The sequence below is a fragment of the Melanerpes formicivorus genome, unplaced genomic scaffold (assembly GCF_026170545.1).
Source record: "Melanerpes formicivorus ecotype bairdi unplaced genomic scaffold, bMelFor1.0.p_v2 SCAF_133, whole genome shotgun sequence".
NCBI classification, from domain to species: Eukaryota; Metazoa; Chordata; class Aves; order Piciformes; family Picidae; genus Melanerpes; species Melanerpes formicivorus.
The window spans coordinates 899,448-918,318 of NW_027142485.1; the positions used below are offsets into that span (position 1 = coordinate 899,448).

General features: G+C 44.1%; 1 protein-coding gene across 1 annotated transcript in view; it reads right to left on the bottom strand.

The window, feature by feature from the left end:
• Positions 1 to 18,871, bottom strand: part of PTCHD4 (patched domain containing 4) — a 115,800-nt gene that overhangs the window by 84,798 nt on the left and 12,131 nt on the right. Inside the window, exon 4 of the mRNA XM_068168149.1 lies at positions 16,031 to 16,511. Coding sequence (XP_068024250.1) covers positions 16,031 to 16,511 — 481 coding nt within the window. The remainder of the gene's footprint in view (positions 1 to 16,030; positions 16,512 to 18,871) is intronic.

The window sequence follows — 18,871 nt, forward strand, 5'->3', positions numbered from 1 at the left end:
CATTAACGGAGCAACGTCACTTCCACCCACTCCCTCGGTGGGACCGGGAGTCACTGCCCCAGCAGCTGATTTATCTCAGGACCTGTCAGCTTCCATTAAGGTGGCTGTAAATTCAAACACAGCTCCAGTTAAGGTGGCTCCTTTAAAGACTAGAGGTGCAAAGGCCAAAGATGGACAAGAAGAAGAGGAGGAGACTGATCCTGGTGAGGGGTCCTCTGCTCTAAAAGATCCTGCTGAGGAGGAAGAGAAGGTTTGTTTTAAAGATCTAGCTAATCTAGTGAGATCAAAGCAGGATAGAGATGAAGTTAGGAAGGCAGCTGGCAAAGGTGGTTCTCAGCTTAAAGAGATCCTTAGGAGAATGACAGCAGGATTTTATGGGCAAAGAATTCAGGGAGATGAAGATGAAGATGATATTTTGGAATGTTCTTCTCCCCGGGAGGAATTGCGAAATGTCCGTAGAGATTTCACCAGGGCAGATAAGGAGCCAGTTCTAGCTTGGCTTAGTAGGTGTTATGATACAGGTGCTTCAGCTCTAACAGTTGGAGACAAGTCAGCAGCTCAGTTAGGAACTCTCTCAAGGGATAATGGAATAGATAGACATCTAGGCGAAGCTCTCGGTAAGGTTAATCTGTGGATACGCCTTTTAATGGCGGTTGCCCTGAGATACCCTTCCCGAGATGACCTTCCATGGAACCCTAAACCCTGGACTACCATAGATGAGGGAATTAAGCGCTTGAGAGAATTTGCTGTTAGAGAGCTACTCTATGGTGAACATGAAACTCTGAATCCTGATGACATTCCTGTGGGTATTGGTCTTGCTAAAAAGATCATCAAACTTGCTCCTTCTAATTATGCAAACATTCTGGCAAGCAGAATTGTGTCAAGAAGTTATGGTGGAGCTTCTCCTACGGTTGGCCAATTCAGTGATCAAATGAGAAAATTGGAGGATAGCATGACACGTGGTTCTTTGGTTTCAGCCATTGAAACTCTGTCTGGAAAAATTGAGAATTGCATGAGAGAGTTAAAGGATGAATTTAGAAATTCCATATCCCAATTGGCACAAAGGGATAATTTCAATTCTTCCTCCAGGTGGGTACAAGTCTCATCTGTGAGGAATACACGTCCTCCAAGGAGGTCATTCCAAAACAGGACATTCCAAAACAGGTCATTCCAAAACAGACCACCAAGGCAATCACGTAGAACTATTTGGATAACTCTGCGTGATCAGTTTGGTGAGAACATGAACCGCTGGGATGGCCAACCAACTTCTAATCTTTTCAGGAGGCTGAGGGAATTGCAAAGTGGCAGAACCCGAGGTAGCAATACCAGAAGGGTAGCTGTTACTTCCACAGTTCCCCAGAACGACTCTTATGGCTCCAACAGTGGCTCCAGTTATAACATGCAAAGTTATAACCCTGCAAACTATGTGCAATGCACATGCGCTCATGTTCCCCATAACTAGGGGTGCCCTGCCTCCCGCCAGGGGGAGGAGAGGGATAACAGAGATAACAGAATCTATTGGGATGTGTACATCCAGTGGCCTGGCACTTCACAATTTCGGAAGTACAGGGCCTTGGTTGACACAGGAGCTCAGTGCACCATAATACCATCAAATTATCAGGGATCAGAGTCTATAACTATTCTGGGAGTCACTGGTGGATCTCAAGAGTTAAGTAAGGTAGAGGTTAATATAAGTTTAACTGGTAAACAATGGAGGAAGCATACAGTTGTGACCGGACCTGATGCACCTTGTATTTTGGGAATTGATTTTCTGAGAGAAGGGCGTTTCAAGGACCCTAGAGGTTACAAATGGGCTTTTGGAGTAGCTTCTATAGAAATTGATGGACAAAAATTGAAGCTGTCTGCCAGACCTGAGCTTTCTGATGAATCTGCAGTTGTGGGACAACATAAGATACAGGACATTAAATTGCCGGTTGCTTCTCAGACTGTGCACCACAGACAATACAGAACCAACCGTGACTCTTTGTTGCCCATTCAGAATCTGATTCGTCAGTTGGAGAGTCAGAAAGTCGTCAGCAAAACTCATTCACCTTTCAACAGTCCAGTGTGGCCTGTGCGGAAGCAGAATGGAGACTGGCGTCTGACAGTAGACTACCGAGCCCTGAATGAAGTAACACAACCTATGAGTGCAGCAGTACCAGACATGATGGAACTACAGTATGAGCTGGAATCCAAAGAGGCCAAATGGTATGCTACCATAGACATTGCTAATGCATTTTTCTCTATTCCCATAGCAGAGGAATGCAGGCCTCAGTTTGCTTTCACCTGGAGAGGAATCCAGTACACTTTCAACAGACTGCCAATGGGCTGGATCCACAGCTCAAGCATCTGTCATGCAGTGATCCATGATTCTCTGGAGAAAGGCGGTGCTCCAGAACACATCCAGTTCATTGATGATATCATCGTCTGGGGTAAAACTGCTGAGGAAGTCTTTGAGAAAGGTAACAAAATCATTGACATTCTTCTGAATGCAGGTTTTGCCATCAAGCGAGACAAGGTGAAAGGACCTACCACAGAGATTCAATTTCTGGGAGTGCGGTGGCAGGATGGACGCTGACACATTCCAGTGGATGTGGTAAATAGAGTCTCTACCATGGCAAATCCCACAAACAAGCAAGAGACCCTACATTTCTTGGGGATAGTGGGATTTTGGAGACTGCACATTCCTGGATACAGTCAGATTGTGAAACCTCTGTATGATGTGACTCGAAAGAGAAACCATTTCCACTGGGGACCTGAACAACAAGCAGCCTTTGACCAGATAAAGCAAGAAGTGATTCAAGCAATGGGTCTGGGACCTGTCCGAGATGGTCCAGACATTAAGAACATTTTGTACACGGCTGCAAGTGACAGTGGTCCAACCTGGTGCTTGTGGCAAAAAGCTCCAGGTGAGACACGTGGACGACCTCTTGGTTTCTGGAGTCGAGGTTACAGAGGTTCAGAGGCTAATTATACTCCAACAGAGAAAGAAATTTTAGCTGCCTATGAAGGAGTAAAAGCATCTTCTGAAGTGATTGGAACTGAATCACAACTTCTCTTAGCTCCCAGATTACCAGTTTTGAATTGGTTGTTCAAAGGCAAAGGATCCATACCACATCATGCCACAGACTCAACCTGGTCTAAGTGGATGGCTCTGATAACACAGAGAGCTCGAATGGGAAATCTTGAAAGACCTGGTCTAGTGGAGGTGATCTCAAGTTGGCCTGAAGGCATCAACTGTGCTAAGCCTCCAGAGGAGAAAGTAACTCGTGCTGAGGAAGCTCCTCCTTATAATGATCTTTCTGATTATGAAAAGAAATATGCTTTGTTCACAGAGGGTTCCTGTCGTCTTGTTGGAAACAAGCGAAGGTGGAAGTCTGCAGTGTGGAGTCCAACATGACGAGTTGCAGAGGCGAAAGATGGAGAAGGAGAATCCAGTCAGTTTGCAGAGGTAAAAGCTGTCCAGCAAGCTCTCGACGTGGCTGAACATGAGAGATGGCCAGAGCTTTATCTCTACACCGACTCATGGATGGCAGCCAATGCTCTATGGGGTTGGCTAAAGAACTGGAAAAAGAGTGGTTGGCAGAGGAAAGGAAAACCCATTTGGGCAGCCAACCTATGGCAGGACATTGCTGATCGAATCGAGAGAATTCCAGTGAAAGTGAGACACATCGATGCTCACATTCCTAAGAGCAAAGCTACTGAGGAAGAGCAACACAACCATCAGGCCGATCTGGCTGCAAGAGTTTCTCAAGTAGACATGGACTCTAATCTTGATCTCGACTGGAAACACGGAGGTGAGATATTCTTAGCTCGATGGGCTCATGATTCGTCAGGACATCAAGGCAGAGATGCAACATACCAATGGGCTCGTGACAGATCCATAGACATTTCCATGGATGCCATCACACAAGTCATCCATGACTGTGACATTTGTGCTGCTATTAAGGAAGCAAAACAACTTAAGCCCTTGTGGTATGGTGACAGATGGTCCAAGTACAAGTATGGTGAGGCTTGGCAGATTGACTACATCACTCTACCACATTATCACAGTATCACAGTATCACAGTATCACTTAGGTTGGAAAGGACCTCGAGGATCATCGAGTCCAACCTGACACCGCAGACCCCATGACTAGACCATGGCACCAAGTGCCACGTCCAATCTCCCCTTGAACGCCTCCAGGGTCGATGACTCAACCACCTCCCTGGGCAACCCATTCCAATGCCGAATGACTCGCTCGGTGAAGAACTTCCTCCTCACCTCGAGTCTGAACCTCCCCTGGCGCAGCTTGAGACTGTGTCCCCTTGTTCTGGTGCTGGTTGCCTGGGAGAAGAGGCCAACTCCCTCCTGGCTACAACCACCCTTCAGGTAGTTGTAGAGGGCAATAAGGTCACCCCTGAGCCTCCTCTTCTCCAGGCTAAACAATCCCAGCTCCCTCAGCCTCTCCTCATAGGGCTTGTGTTCAAGGCCTCTCACCAGCCTTGTTGCCCTTCTCTGGACACGCTCAAGTGTCTCAATGTCCTTCTTAAACTGAGGAGCCCAGAACTGGACACAGTACTCAAGGTGCGGCCTAACCAGAGCAGAGTACAGGGGCACTATGACCTCCCTGCTCCTGCTGGCCACACTATTCCTAATGCAGGCCAGAATGCTATTGGCCCTCCTGGCCACCTGAGCACACTGCTGGCTCATATTCAGGTGGCTGTCGATCAGCACATTCTCGTTCTGGTAAGCAATACGTGCTTACTATGGTAGAGGCAAACACTGGATGGTTGGAAACTTATCCAGTTCCACATGCAACTGCACGCAACACCATTCTCGGTCTGGAGAGACAGATCCTGTGGAGACACGGAACTCCAGAGAGGATTGAGTCGGACAAAGGAACTCATTTCAAGAACAACCTTGTAAAGAACTGGGCAAAAGAGCACGGTATTGAGTGGATATTCCACATTCCCTACTATGCACCAGCTTCAGGGAAGATTGAACGCTACAACGGTTTGTTGAAGACCACTCTCAAAGCCATGGGAGGTGGATCTTTGAAAAACTGGGAAAAACATTTAGCACAAGCAACCTGGCTGGTAAATAGTAGAGGTTCAGTGAACCGAGCTGGACCTGCACATTCAGATTTGCTACGGAAAGTAGAAGGTGATAGAGTTCCTGTTGTTAGAGAAAAGAACCTGTTAGGTAAATCTGTTTGGGTATTTTCACCCTCAGGAGAGGCTAAACCTGTCCGAGGGGTGGTTTCAGCTGAAGGTCCGGGTCACACTTATTGGGTAATGCAAGAGAATGGTGAAATTCAGTGTATTCCACAAAGAAATTTAACTTTAGCTGAAAGAGGTTAATTTCTAACTGTTGTACAGCTACATCGCGTCCAAAGGAAGAATCAACGAGGAATCTACGGTGCACGAACCCTGAAATCCCTGAGAGCCCTGAGTCAACTAAGAGACCCTGAGATTCCCTGTTTCCCTTTTCTTCGCTTCGTCGGTGAAGAAATGAACTGTTTTCCATTTTTCTCATTTTCTGATTTTCTTGGACTTTTGAATCATCTACATCTGAGCATAGCCGGAATGGACTATGAACTTTGCTCACGAACTGTAAATATTGTTTTGGATTGGATGGACAGTGTGAACAGCCAATGAAATTGTTTAGAAGGGGTGGACTGTGGCCGGTTGACGTTGCCCCCTTAAGAAAGGGAATATGGTGGACGGAAGTTGGTAAACGGAAAGAATAATCTAAACTATTTCATTGCTGAAGTGGGAGGAAGCACCTTCTGAACTGGGACAGCAGGAGGGTATACTGGGTTTTTCCAGCACCTTATCTTCAGTCTTGCCTCCGCCTCTCCACGGTGCAGCAGCTCTTTCTCTCCTCGGCTTTCTGCCAAGGCCTCGGCCTTGAAGACAGATAAAGGCCGGTATTAACTCCCTTCCAATTGACACGAACTGCTTCTAACATTTTTTTTTTCCTCTCTTTTCTTTCTCTTTCTATCCCATTCTGGGAAAGAGGGGGAGAGAGGGGAGAGCGGAGGTGGGGAACCCCCTCTGCCGAGGGGGGTCACTCTCATTTCTGTGTTACTCTGTTGTATATCTTTGTATATATTGTAGATATTGTAAATTTGTAAATATTCCCCTGCATACCCTACATTGGTTTGTAAATATAGCTCCACTGCTTTGCTAATTCAGCTTGTGAGTTTTTTTTTTTCCTTTCCCTTCAATTTTTTTCCCTTTTACCTTACAAGGGGGAAGGGAGGAGGCTTCTCGGCCTTACCCTTCCACCCCACCACACCTGCAAGCAGGAACAATTTGAAGAAGATAGAAATGCAATTATCCACGCTGAAATTTATCCAAGACAATGAAGACAGCATGCCCACTCTTGCAGAACAAAAAGAGTACCTTTAGTGATCCAAAGCTGCAAAGGCCTGAGGTTTTCATCCCACTTGCAGCCCTGTGCCTACACCTAATCTGGCTGCATCTCTCGATACCACTTTGTGCATCCAAAATAACATTTCTTTCTTCATCTCTCAGTTAGGCAAGCATGGATGAGACAGAACCTGCTTCAGCTGGAAAGTCACAGCTATAATACCTCAGTATACCTTTGCCCGAAGGCCAGTAACACAGGCATATGCCAATGACATGGAAGACATGGAAGATTTAGAAGGTTGCTGCTATCATTTGTTGCCACTCATGGAGTAATGAGCCCCAAGCCAGAGTGGCTTCATCATGCTGTATATTACTGCAGGCAGTTATCCCACCAGAGAGAAGTGTCTTCATGGGAAAGAAATGGAGTGGAAAAAAAGGACCAGAAATGGAAGGATAAAACGGAATTATTAAAGCCTCAGTTGGTTAGCAGTTTTACAGAGGAAGACATATAAATGATACAATATTGAGTCAGGTCTTTTTGGTTGGTTTTGTATTTGCAATAGACTCTTTAAGCCTTTAATTCTATGCAAAGTTTTTGATATTGTAGATTAATATAGCAGATAAATATTGATTTAGATCATTTGACAAATGTTCTGTATCCTTTTCCTACCTCTTCCGGGGAAAATTATCAGACTGAAAGAGGGCAGCTATGGGAAAATTTCTTCACCAGCAAAATCTCTCTGTATCCATTTTTTAACTGGGCTTTTGACCATGGTTATTAATTTTTGTACTCTTTCCTTACTATTATGTTTTAGTGTTGCAGTGTTATGCAAAATAACAAAGTTGTTCTAGCTAGCGGTGTGAAGTCCAGCCCTGTCTGAATCAAATTGAATTCTGAGGCACAACCGTATCTCGCAAGTGTGTTCCAGGGGCTGTTTGCACACAAAATCTATTCCAGGAGAAAGTAAATGCATTTACTGCCTTTCATTTTTGCTTTAAAAACACAGGCATGTTTTTTAGTGTTGTAGGGTTGGGGGAAAGGCCGGGGCCTTCTCCCCCCCCTCGTAAGTAAAGGGAAGAAAATTGAAAGGAAAAAAAAAATGCACAGCCGGATTAGCAAAGGAGTGGGTGCTGTATATTTACAAAGCAGTTTAGGAAATGCAGGTTTATGTACAGAATTTACAGTATTTACAATATATACAGAAATATACAACAAAGTCACACAGAAATGAGAGTTCCCTCCTCTGCTGAGGGGGGGTCCCCACCCCTGCTCCCCCTTCTCTCCCCCTTTCCCCAGAGAGGGTTAGAAAGAGAGGAAAAGAGAAACTGTTAATTAAAAAGCAGTTATGTGTTAGAATGCTAGAAGAGGCCTCACGCTTTTATCGGCTTCAAGGTCAAGTCTGGCCGAAAGCCCAGAAAGCTGCGAGCTGCAAGCCACCGAAGGAGGGGAAGAAAGACTGACCAGAAAGCTGCTGTACTCCCAGTTCAAAAGGTGCTTCCTCCCAATCTACCAATTAAATTAGTTTAGATCCGTCTTTCATTTACAAATATTCGGCCATAGTATCCCTTTGTTAAAGGCACCGCCTCAAACGGTCACATTTAGTTTTTCTACAATACCTAAGGTGTGTCAACAATGTGCTTAATAGAGCATAGGATCATTAACTCTATGCTTCCTCCGATAGTCGAGCCCACCTTTGCTTCCAAGCAGTAAAGAAAGGACAATGTAAGACTGCATTTTCCCACCACACCAAAGACCACAGGACATATTCTCAACCTACCCCATATCTGTTCCTTCCTGCAGATAGTTCCATAGTGTTCCAGAAGAGACCAGAAGCTGCCCTCAATTTCCCCCTATGGATGGACCTCACAGGAAAGAGTAATAGCAACAGCAAAACAACTGGGAAAAAATCTGGTAGGAAATTATATCCAGCTGAAAGTAACCTAAAAGTATTTGCAAATACATAGATACTGTGAAAAATTAAACTCTACAGTCAGGCCAGACAGACTGAAGTTATAGGCATAAGCTGCAGCAGTGAAAATATGAAGAAATACCTTTATAAATGTATGGCTGTTTAAGCACCAGAACAAGCTGTTGAGACAGGTTATGGAATTGCTAGCGACAGTGCTATTCAGGCTGGATTTGGCATTGCCCTATTAGGGATGATATACATGGAGCTAAATCATTTCTGCCGTGATGTAGCTCCTTTCCAGCCCAAATGAGCCAGATGTAAATGTGGTGTGCATTGATACATACTAAGTGCAGGGAACAGAACTCCTGCTGAATTTGATCAACACGCAAAAAAAAAGTTGAATCCCATAAAGAACCTTAAATAACCCAGTCACAGGAATGAGCACTGCCATGAATGGGTAGAAAAAGGAAAGCACAAGACATTCAGACAAATGCGTGAGGCACTTAAAAATGAAACATCCTTTACTATCTGAATAGAATTTGTGTATTGATTAAAAGTACTAAACACAAATTAAGTGCAAAAGAAAACCATTCCTTTTAGCCTTTGACATTTTTTGCTCAAAACATGCTCTTTTTCTCTATCATTTTTTCCAAAGGAGTGTAGGAATGCTTGCAGCAAATAAGCATCTCAAATGACAGCCACCAGTTTGTTAGTTGCAGATGAAGAGCTGAGGAAGATATTTAAATAACAATAACAATTAAAGACAACTATATTTGGAGACTCCACTTTGGACAATTGGGTTGAGTTCCCACTGGAGTCAGAGGGAGGAAGAGTTTAGCTGACTGTTCTCAAACCCATCCAATGTCTTTTGTATTTGCTCTGTTGTGGAGAACCTGGTACTGATAGTCAGTGTTTAGGCAATGATTCTAAGATGAATGCTTCAGCCTGAGCTGAGCCTCATAATCACTGGCCTACAGACCTGCAGATCTACTGCCTGAATTGGAGAAATTGCCTTAAGGGATGAGGACATTTGAGTTGATAAAAGACTTTCTGCAAGTCTCTACCTGAAAAGAGGAGTTAGAAGTCAATCTGTAAGAGATTCAAGTCCAGTTTATGCATATGTGCTGTTATACATATATGCATATAAAACTTAGGGCTTATGTTTATAACCTTATGTGTTAAAGTCTAAGCAGTCACCCTTGTGTTTTCAGAGATGGGTAGGACCTTACAGAGATTAACATGACTAATTATAAATATGTACTAAGTGTTGGTCCGAATTACTTTGGAGTTGCCTATTTCTTTCTACAGCTTGCAAATAAAATTGATATGGCGCCACCTCAGTTCAGAGAGGAGAATTTGGACACCAGAAGTTAGGTGCTACAAACATTGTTGTTAGGACTGAGGCTGGCTGTGCTTCTTGCACCTCTTTCTGACAGGCATGAGAAGGCCCAAAGGACTCAGGCAGAAGTATCTTCACCTCACCTGTGTTTGAAGACAACCTCAGCCCTGTTGCCTTTTCTTAAACATGGCAGCTCCAGGACACAGCTGCAGGGCCAGGTCTGAGTGTAACAGACTATTCCAGACATGCTTTTGTCTTCTCCTCAAAATACAGTAAAGACTATTCTGGGGATGTTATCCTTTCATAGAGAAATAAAAACACCCAGCCCTCTGCAAGTAGGAATAGACTTACTAGGGACTATACCAGGTCATTGGGAAATCAACTATGGAGAATGTTTAAAACCATGCATATGATTATCCATGTTATCTGTCCATCCAATTTTTAAACATTTTTACATCTCCATTTTTTTCTCCTTCTGTTCCATAGGTGTTTGGTGTTTTGGGGTTTGGTTTTGTTTGGTTTTGTTTGATTGGTTAGGTTTTGGGTTTTTTTGTTTGGGATTTGTTGTTGTTTGTTTGTGTTTTGGGGTTTTTTTAATGTTCACTTCTCGCTATAAAAGTAAAAAATGGACATTTTCTCAGTAAGGTCAAGATATTTTCAAGTCTTTAATGATCTACTGAGTCGCTGGGGAACGTGAACTGCCATAATATCTAAAATGACTGATTCACTTTATTTCTAAGGCATGGAGTGGTGGCAGTTTATAGCAGTAGTTCTCTTTGCTCTAAAGAGTCATTGTCTTGCTCCTCATACAGGTAGGAGATGATCATATAATATGAGATTCATATGGAATTTCCTTTACTGCTGCATCAAAAGGACAAAACCAAAGTCACAGTCAGTTCTGAAATATTTCTAAGTGTGGCCATTTGACACTGTCCCCTTAAGAAAGGGAATATGGTGGATGGAAGTTGGTAAATGAAAAGAACAATCTAAACTAATTTCATTCGTAAAGTGGGAGGAAGCACCATCTGAACTGGGAGTGCAGGAGGGTATCCTGGGCACTCCAGCACTTTTATCTTCAGTCTTTTCTTCCGCTCCTCCGCAGGGCAGCAGCTCTCTGTGCTGGGCTTTCGGCCAAGGCTTTGGCCTTGAAACCGATAAGCTACCAAGGCCTGTATTAACTGCTTTCCAATTAACACAACTGCTTCTAACCTTTTTTTTCTCTTTCTCTCTCTTTCTAACCCACTCTGGGGAAAAGAGGGAGAGAGGGGGAGAGCGGAGGTGGGGAACCCCCTCAGCAGAGGGGGGAACTCTCATTTCTGTGCTACTTTATTGTATATCTTTGTATATATTGTAAATATTGTAAATTTGTATATATTCCCCTGCATATCCTACATTGCTTTGTAAATATACAGCTCCACTGCTTTGCTAATTCAGCTGTGAGTTTTTTTTTCCCTTTCCCTTCAATTTTCCTTCCCTTTACTTTACAGGGGGGAGGGAGAAGGCTTTTTGGCCTTACCCTTCCAACCCTCGACACTAAGTTGCAGTTGTAATCAGAAAGTCCACTACTTGAAGCAAACATAGGAAATACTGTGATACTTCATGTGCAGGTAAACTAGCAATAGCATGCACTTTAGCACTCACATTTGTCTTCTAAGATTAAAAAAAAATACTTATAATTTCCTCATCTGCAGTAGGATTTTTTTTTTTCTGTAGTTTTCCACAGCTCTACCACTAATGGCAATACTGTGACATCTCAAATTTACTTAAAGGAGATTACTAGCCATTGTTTTAACAACTGCCATTTGAAAGAGGTCAGATTCCTTCTGTCTGAAATACTAATACTGGAGTCCTGTCTGCTTTTTGCCTTCCTTCCTTCTTCTATTTGAATAATTGAAGGGAAAAAGTAACTGGGAGCTTTAACAGAAAATTCTGCACTGTCACCCGTCTTGCACTCTTACATCAGGTATGGGGTTGGTGCTGGGAAGAGGTAGCCTATTGCTTCCTAAAGCTTTTGTATCTCTTACTACACTAATGCTAACAGTGTTGTTATTTGTAACATTAGTAATAATATGCAATGTGTTGTAGGGCTTTGAGCTTAGTCTTCTCTATAGACTCAATGGAAAAAAAAAACATTCTCATGAAGATCTTAAGGCCTTCATGGTTTGGACTTACAAAAGTCAGAAAATAGTCAGTCTGAGATTTCTGAATTAAATTTGTGTAGAAGGTTACTGTCGAGGGTTGGAAGGGTAAGGCCCAAAAGCCTCCTCCCTCCCCCCTGTAAAGTAAAGGGAAAGAAAATTGAAGGGAAAGGGAAAAAAAACCTCACAGCTGAATTAGCAAAGCAATGGGAGCTGTATATTTACAAAGCAGGGAAGCGCAGGGAAATATATGCAAATTTACAATATTTACAGTATATACAGAAATATACAACAAAGTAGCACAGAAATGAGAGTTCCCCCCTCTGCTGAGGGGGTTCCCCACCTCTGCTTCCCCCTCTCTCCCCCTTTCCCCAGAGCGGGTTAGAAAAGAGAGAAAAGAGAGAAAAGTTAGAAGCAGTTATGTGTTAATTGGAAAGCAGTTAATACAGGCCTTGGTAGCTTATCGGTTTCAAGGCCAAAGCCTTGGCCGAAAGCCCAGAACGCTGTGAGCTGCAAACCACGGAAGGAGCGGAAGAAAGACTGAAGATAAAAGTGCCAGAATGCCCAGAATACCCTCCTGCACTCCCAGTTCAGAAGGTGCTTCCTCCCACTTTACCAATGAAATTAGTTTAGATTGTTCTTTTAATTTACCAACTTCCGACCACCATATTCCCTTTCTTAAGGGGACAGCCTCAACCAGTCACAGTTACTTAAATGTCTTCTTTTTTAACCTGAAGATCACTCAAAATTATATAAGGATGTTGTGCAAATATCTCAGTTCAAGACAGGTTTGGGGTTGTGTTTGCCTTTTTTGTTTGTTTTTTTCTTTTGCTCTTTGCAGTGGCTGGGACAAGAATGACAGCACAAAACACAGCAGAAAGTTACAAACATGACTTTTTTTGCAGACAGAAAACAAACTTCTGGATTACCACCATCCTAGATGGGAAAGTGAACCACTCTACTTTCAGAAGCTCCCATTCTTGTCTCTGCGTGCTGGGGCTCCTGAGTATGTTGCCATAATTTACTAACCAGCACCAGCCTCTCCTTCCTCACTGTCATCCTTTTATCAATCCTACCCTTGCTGAGGTCAGAGTCCATCCCTGTCACAATCTCCTACTGCTGCTGTTCCCCCTCTCAGCACTTCCTTTCCATTAAGTCCTCTTAAACTACAGAGCTGTGCATAACATTGACAGGGTTGGCACAGGGAAGACCATGCCAGGGGCCATTGTCACAATTAAGCAGTGCAGATTAAATTAGAGACGTTGATGAGGCTGAACCCACCATGAACCCATCTTTTCCTTCACACCTCCCTTTTCCTTCTGGAATCTTGACCAACCACCTCACCCCACTCCTTCCCATATCATCCAGAGATGCTGGGTGCAGGACTGAAGAAGCCATGGCTTGGCCTCCTTCATTAGTGACATGGATGCATTATCAGAGAACAGACAAAATAGAAGGCAGGGGAATGAGGGATGTATATAACTAAAGGTCTTTCCCTGAGGGAAAGAGCAAGAAAATGTGGGGCATTTTTTAAAGGTTAAGGCTTTTAAGAAAAATGTAAGATCCTTCTCCAAACCTTGACTTTATCTTGTGGCTTTGCATATTTAGTTATCTCTCACTGTCGCACAGGATTTGAGTTTGAGTACTAGAAATATGAATGGAATTAGAAAATTAACTGTTGAAGATTAAGACCTCTGTTCACAGGTCAAAAAAAAAACAGAATGAAGGTTTTGGGGTCTGGGCTACTACTGCTGGGGGTCATTTCTGGGGTTCAGACTCATGATACAGAGAAACTCTGACAACTGATATGTGATTGCACCAAGAGTGCTGTCTCAACAAGTTATTTTGGGCATGCTTCCCTCTTCCTTTCCAATATACCTTCCCATCAAAGTCATTAACCACATAGATGCACTAGAAGCACTTGGAACAGAAATGAGAACAGAAAGAATGAAAACAATTCTGCTAAAAGTGCTGGTGTTCATGCCTGTTCTTCATCTGCACCTTCCCCTGCCTGGCTGTGACACAAAAGAAATCTCTGCAGCTGATCTGGGACTTCACAAAATGAGGGATTATGCATTACAGATAGTGACAGGCCCCCTTGCTTACAGCCTGGCAAACACCACAACAGTAATCTCCTTTCAGAGATAAAGTCCATCAATCTTATTCTTACACCAACCCATTCCCCTCTGCCCCTTAGAGCTGGAAGAGAAGCCCTCCTTGAGAAGAATGCTAAAATCTTTCCTTCCTCGGCACCCTCCTCTTTTAACTTACTCTTTCGGCTGGCCTCCCATCAAAGTCAGATCAACACATATCCATTTTCTGTGCTGAACTGACTGGTTTTCAATAACAATTACTCCTTCATTCCGTAACAGAGATCAATAAAACTGCCCCTCTTTCATATTGGATGAGGTTCCAGCAACTTTATTGCTGGAGTTTATTGTTGCTACTGCTTTAGTTTGTTTCCTTTTTTTTTTTTTCCCTTTTGGCAAGGCATGGATCAATTTAACAAGATGAAAATGACTTAGACTTTCACTCAAGGTAAAATCTGCACTTTATAACTCAGGATGTAATTTACAATCCTGTCATTAAGCTCCGTTAATCCTATTATTATGAAGATTATGAAGAAGAAGTTATGGAAGTCAAAGCCAGGGACGGGGAGGAAGAACTGCCCATTGTAAGTGCAGATCAGGTTCGTGATCATCTGAAGAACCTGAAAGTGTTAAAGTCCATGGGACCCGACGGGTTACACCCACGGGTACTGAGAGAACTGGCAGATGAGGTTGCTAAACCCCTCTCTATTATATTTCAAAAGTCCTGGCAGTCTGGTGAAGTCCCCACAGACTGGAAAAGGGGAAACATTGCCCCCATCTTCAAAAAGGGCAAGAAGGAGGAACCAGGGAACTACAGGCCAGTCAGTCTCACCTCTGTGCCTGGAAAGATCATGGAACAGATCCTCCTGGAGTCACTACTCGCTCAAAAGAATAGTGAAGAGGTGATTGGGAACAGTCAGCATGGCTTTGCCAAGGGCAAATCCTGCCTGACCAACCTGGTGGCCTTCTATGAGCAGGTGACAAAATTAATAGACGAGGGGCGAGCAACTGATGTCATTTACCTGGACCTGAGCAAAGCCTTCGACACTGTCCCACACCACATCCTGGTCTCCAAACTGGTGACACATGGGTTTGATTGGTGGACCACTAGATGGATAAGGAACTGGCTTGATGGCCGCACCCAAAGAGTGGCTGTCAATGGCTCCATGTCCCAGTGGAGGCCAGTGACAAGCGGAGTCCCTCAGGGATCAGTCCTGGGACCTGTCTTATTCAACATCTTTGTGGGGGACATGGACAGTGGCATTGAGTGCACCCTCAGCAAGTTTGCTGATGACACCAAGCTGTGTGGTGCAGCAGACACGCTGGAGGGAAGGGAGGCCATCCAGAGGGACCTTGACAGGCTGGAGAGGTGGGCACAGGCCAACCTCATGAAGTTCAATAAGAGCTAGTGCAGGGTCCTGCATCTGGGTCGAGGCAATCCCAGGCAAAAATACAGGCTGGGCAGTGACTGGCTGGAGGGTAGCCCTGAGGAGAGAGACTTGGGGGTGCTGGTGGACAAAAAGCTCAACATGAGCTCTCAGTGTGCACTTGCAGCCCGCAAAGCCAATCAGATCCTGGGCTGCATCAGGAGAAGTGTGGCTAGCAGGTCGAGGGAGGTGATCCTCCCCCTCTACTCAGCCCTGGTGAGACCCCACCTGGAGTACTGTGTCCAGTTCTGGAGCCCCTATTACAAGAGGGATGTGGAGGTGCTGGAACGTGTCCAGAGAAGGGCCACGAGGATGATCAGAGGGCTGGAGCACCTCTCCTATGAGGACAGACTGAAGGAGTTGGGGCTGTTCAGTCTGCAGAAGAGAAGGCTCCGAGGAGACCTAATTGTCGCCTTCCAGTATCTGAAGGGGGCCTACAGGAAGGCTGGGGAAGGACTTCTCAGGATATCAGGTAGTGATAGGACTAGGGGGAATGGAATGAAGCTGGAGGTGGGGAGATTCAGGCTAGATGTGAGGAGGAGGTTCTTCACCATGAGAGTGGTGAAACCCTGGAATGGGTTGTCCAGGGAGGTGGTCGAGGCCCCGTCCCTGGGGGTGTTTAAGAGCAGGCTGGATGAGGCTCTGTCCAGCCTGATCTAGTGTGGGGTGTCCCTGCCCATGGCAGGGGGGTTGGAACTAGATAATCCTTGTGGTCCCTTCCAACCCTGAATGAAACTATGAAACTATGAAACTATAAGATAAATAATTACCCATAGCGAAGAAAGGGATTCCCAACAGAGTAGAATTATATTTTCCATCAGTAATGAAAAATATCCCTGCCGCAGTGACACTGGAAATACAGATAGTGAGTACTCCCAAGAGTCCCAGGAAAGGTTTGCTGTGCAAGCAGTCCTTCATGGAGCTTGAGAGGGTAGCAGTCAGGAGAATCAACATCAGGCTCACCAAAATCTTGCCCCTGGCCAAGAGACTTGTCTGGTGAAAGTCCTTCCAGAGACTAAAGGATGCTAGCGAGTAGAGCTGCAGATCTTGGTGATCCAGCTGCATCTTGTGCATCAGTTTACAGAACTCACTCTCCCATTTCTCCCCAATGAGGTCCTGGGTGACAGAGCCATATGTTTGGAGGTAGTAAGTGATTTGGATGGCTTGGGCTGATTTGACTCTCTGGTCCTTGCTGTTTGGTACTTCCATGACCCCTCCAAGCTGGTGGCCAATAAAACTGCTTCTTCCATCCTGGGAGAGAAAGTAAAAAATATGACCATTTGGTTATCCTGCATAAGATGTGATACAGTGGTACTGTTTAGAATAGAATAGAATAGAATAGAATAGAATAGAATAGAATAGAATAGAATAGAATAGAATAGAATAGAATAGAATAGACCAGGTTGGAAGAGACCTTCAAGATCATCGAGTCCAACCTATCATCCAACACCACCCAACCAACTAAACCATGCAACCAAGCACCCTGTCAAGAATACCTTCTTTTCACAGACAAGCCACAAGCTCCCCTCAAAGGCCACTGCAGTCAATAAGAGTCACAATATTCACTTCAGTGGGCTTTGAGATGTGTCCCTGTTCCCTGCCACAACTGTTTCTTACTCATTATAGACTCATTTGCAATTCCATGCTGCAGTTCAGGGCCTGCTCAGGTATTCATTTCAGTCCCAGATGTTCGGGGACAGAAATGTGCATGCAAGCTCCTTGTCCTGAAGAAGACAATCACTTTCTCACATTTTAGCTCTGATAGACAACAACAAAGCTCCAATTACTGGCATATGAAATGTTTGAGATGCAGATCAATTTCTGGGAGATTTATGATTTCTTGACACTTTGGAAAGGCTTTTAGAAAGTTGGAATAGAATAGAATAGAATAGAATAGAATAGAATAGAATAGAATAGAATAGAATAGAATAGACCAGACCAGGTTGGAAGAGACCTTCAAGATCATTGAGTCCAACCTATCACCCAACACCACCCAACCAACTAAGCCATGCAACCAAGCACTCTGTCAAGTCTCCTCCTGAACACCTCCAGCGATGGCGATTCCACCACCTCCCTGGGCAGCCCATTCCAATGGGTAATCACTCTCTCTGTGTAAAACTTCCTCCTGACCTCCAGCCTAAACCTCCCCTGGTGCAGCCTGAAACTGTGTCCTCTTGTTCTAGTACTGGCTGCCTGGGAGAAGAGACCAACCTCTGCCTGTCTACAACCCCCTTTCAGGTAGTTGTAAACAGCAATAAGGTCACCCCTGAGTCTCCTCTTCTCCAGGCTAAGCAACCCCAGCTCCCTCAGTCTTTCCTCATAGGGCTTGTGTTCCAAGCCCCTCACCAACTTCGTTGCCCTTCTCTGGACACGTTCCAGCAAGTCAACATCCTTCCTAAACTGAGGGGCCCAGAACTGGACACAGTACTCGAGGTGTGGCCTAACCAGTGCAGTGTACAGGGGCAGAATGACCTCCCTGCTCCTGCTGGCCATACTGTTCCTGATGCAGGCCAGGATGCCATTGGCCCTCCTGGCCGCCTGGGCACACTGCAGGCTCATGTTCAGCCAATGTACAGAAATGTACAGAAAATGAGATCTGACTCCTCAGTATATAGATATAAATGTAGACAGATTCACAAAGTTTATTAGCTACTGTGACTCTAGTAAAACATAATTAAAATCAGACTTTTTTGAATTGCTTAAGATTTCATGGATTTGTATCAGTGACACAGAGAAAAGAATATACCTTACACCTTGATTTACCCAGGATTTATTCTTTTTTCACTTCAAGAATTTAAACCTTACTCTGGTCTCACTTATTTCAGTGTATACTAGGATCTAAAAAATTGAAGATCCTTGCTTTTAAGACTGTGGCTGTTCTAATGTGAATTGAGAAGACCAAACCCAGCTGCAAACTGAGGAAGAAGACTCAGTTGATCAGATAAAGCTGTTCTAGAAGAAGTAATCTTTCAATAAAAAACAAACAAATGAAAAACCACCAAAAAACATTAACCCAGGCATTAAATGTCTGTTGCACACCAAATAACATTTTGCTTATTTCTGCCTGCAAATTGAAGCACAACTTTTAGATTTCTTTCCTCTTGTATTTAGTAAACCATAAAATTCTCAAGCCAGTTAATGTATAAAACATCTTGCAGTAGCAAGTTCACATGAGATAATGTTCTTTGCCTAGATGTGCTATGGGAATGAACCGTCTGATAGCTTGAATTTGGGAGATGCTCTGACCTACATGCACACACAGAAGAAGTCATCTGCAAAAGGTCAGAGGTACTTGAGGGAAACACTTTTAACATCTATTACATCCAACATTAGCCATTTTTAGAAATGCTTCTGCTACATGCAGGTCATTATCTGGAATTGCCAGACCTGCTCCTTGTAATGATTCCCATCCCAAGGAAAAATCAAGGAAGCAAGGTACCAGGCTTTATGAAATATAGATGGCTTCCAGCCTGTCTGCTCAGAGGGAAAATAAATATCAAAAATTAAGAGACAGCACTGAAAATGTTTTGTATACTCACCCTGCCTTGTCTCTTGTATATAAAGGAGGTAATCCTCCCACTGAGAATATACTACCTATGCCTGTGCTCATG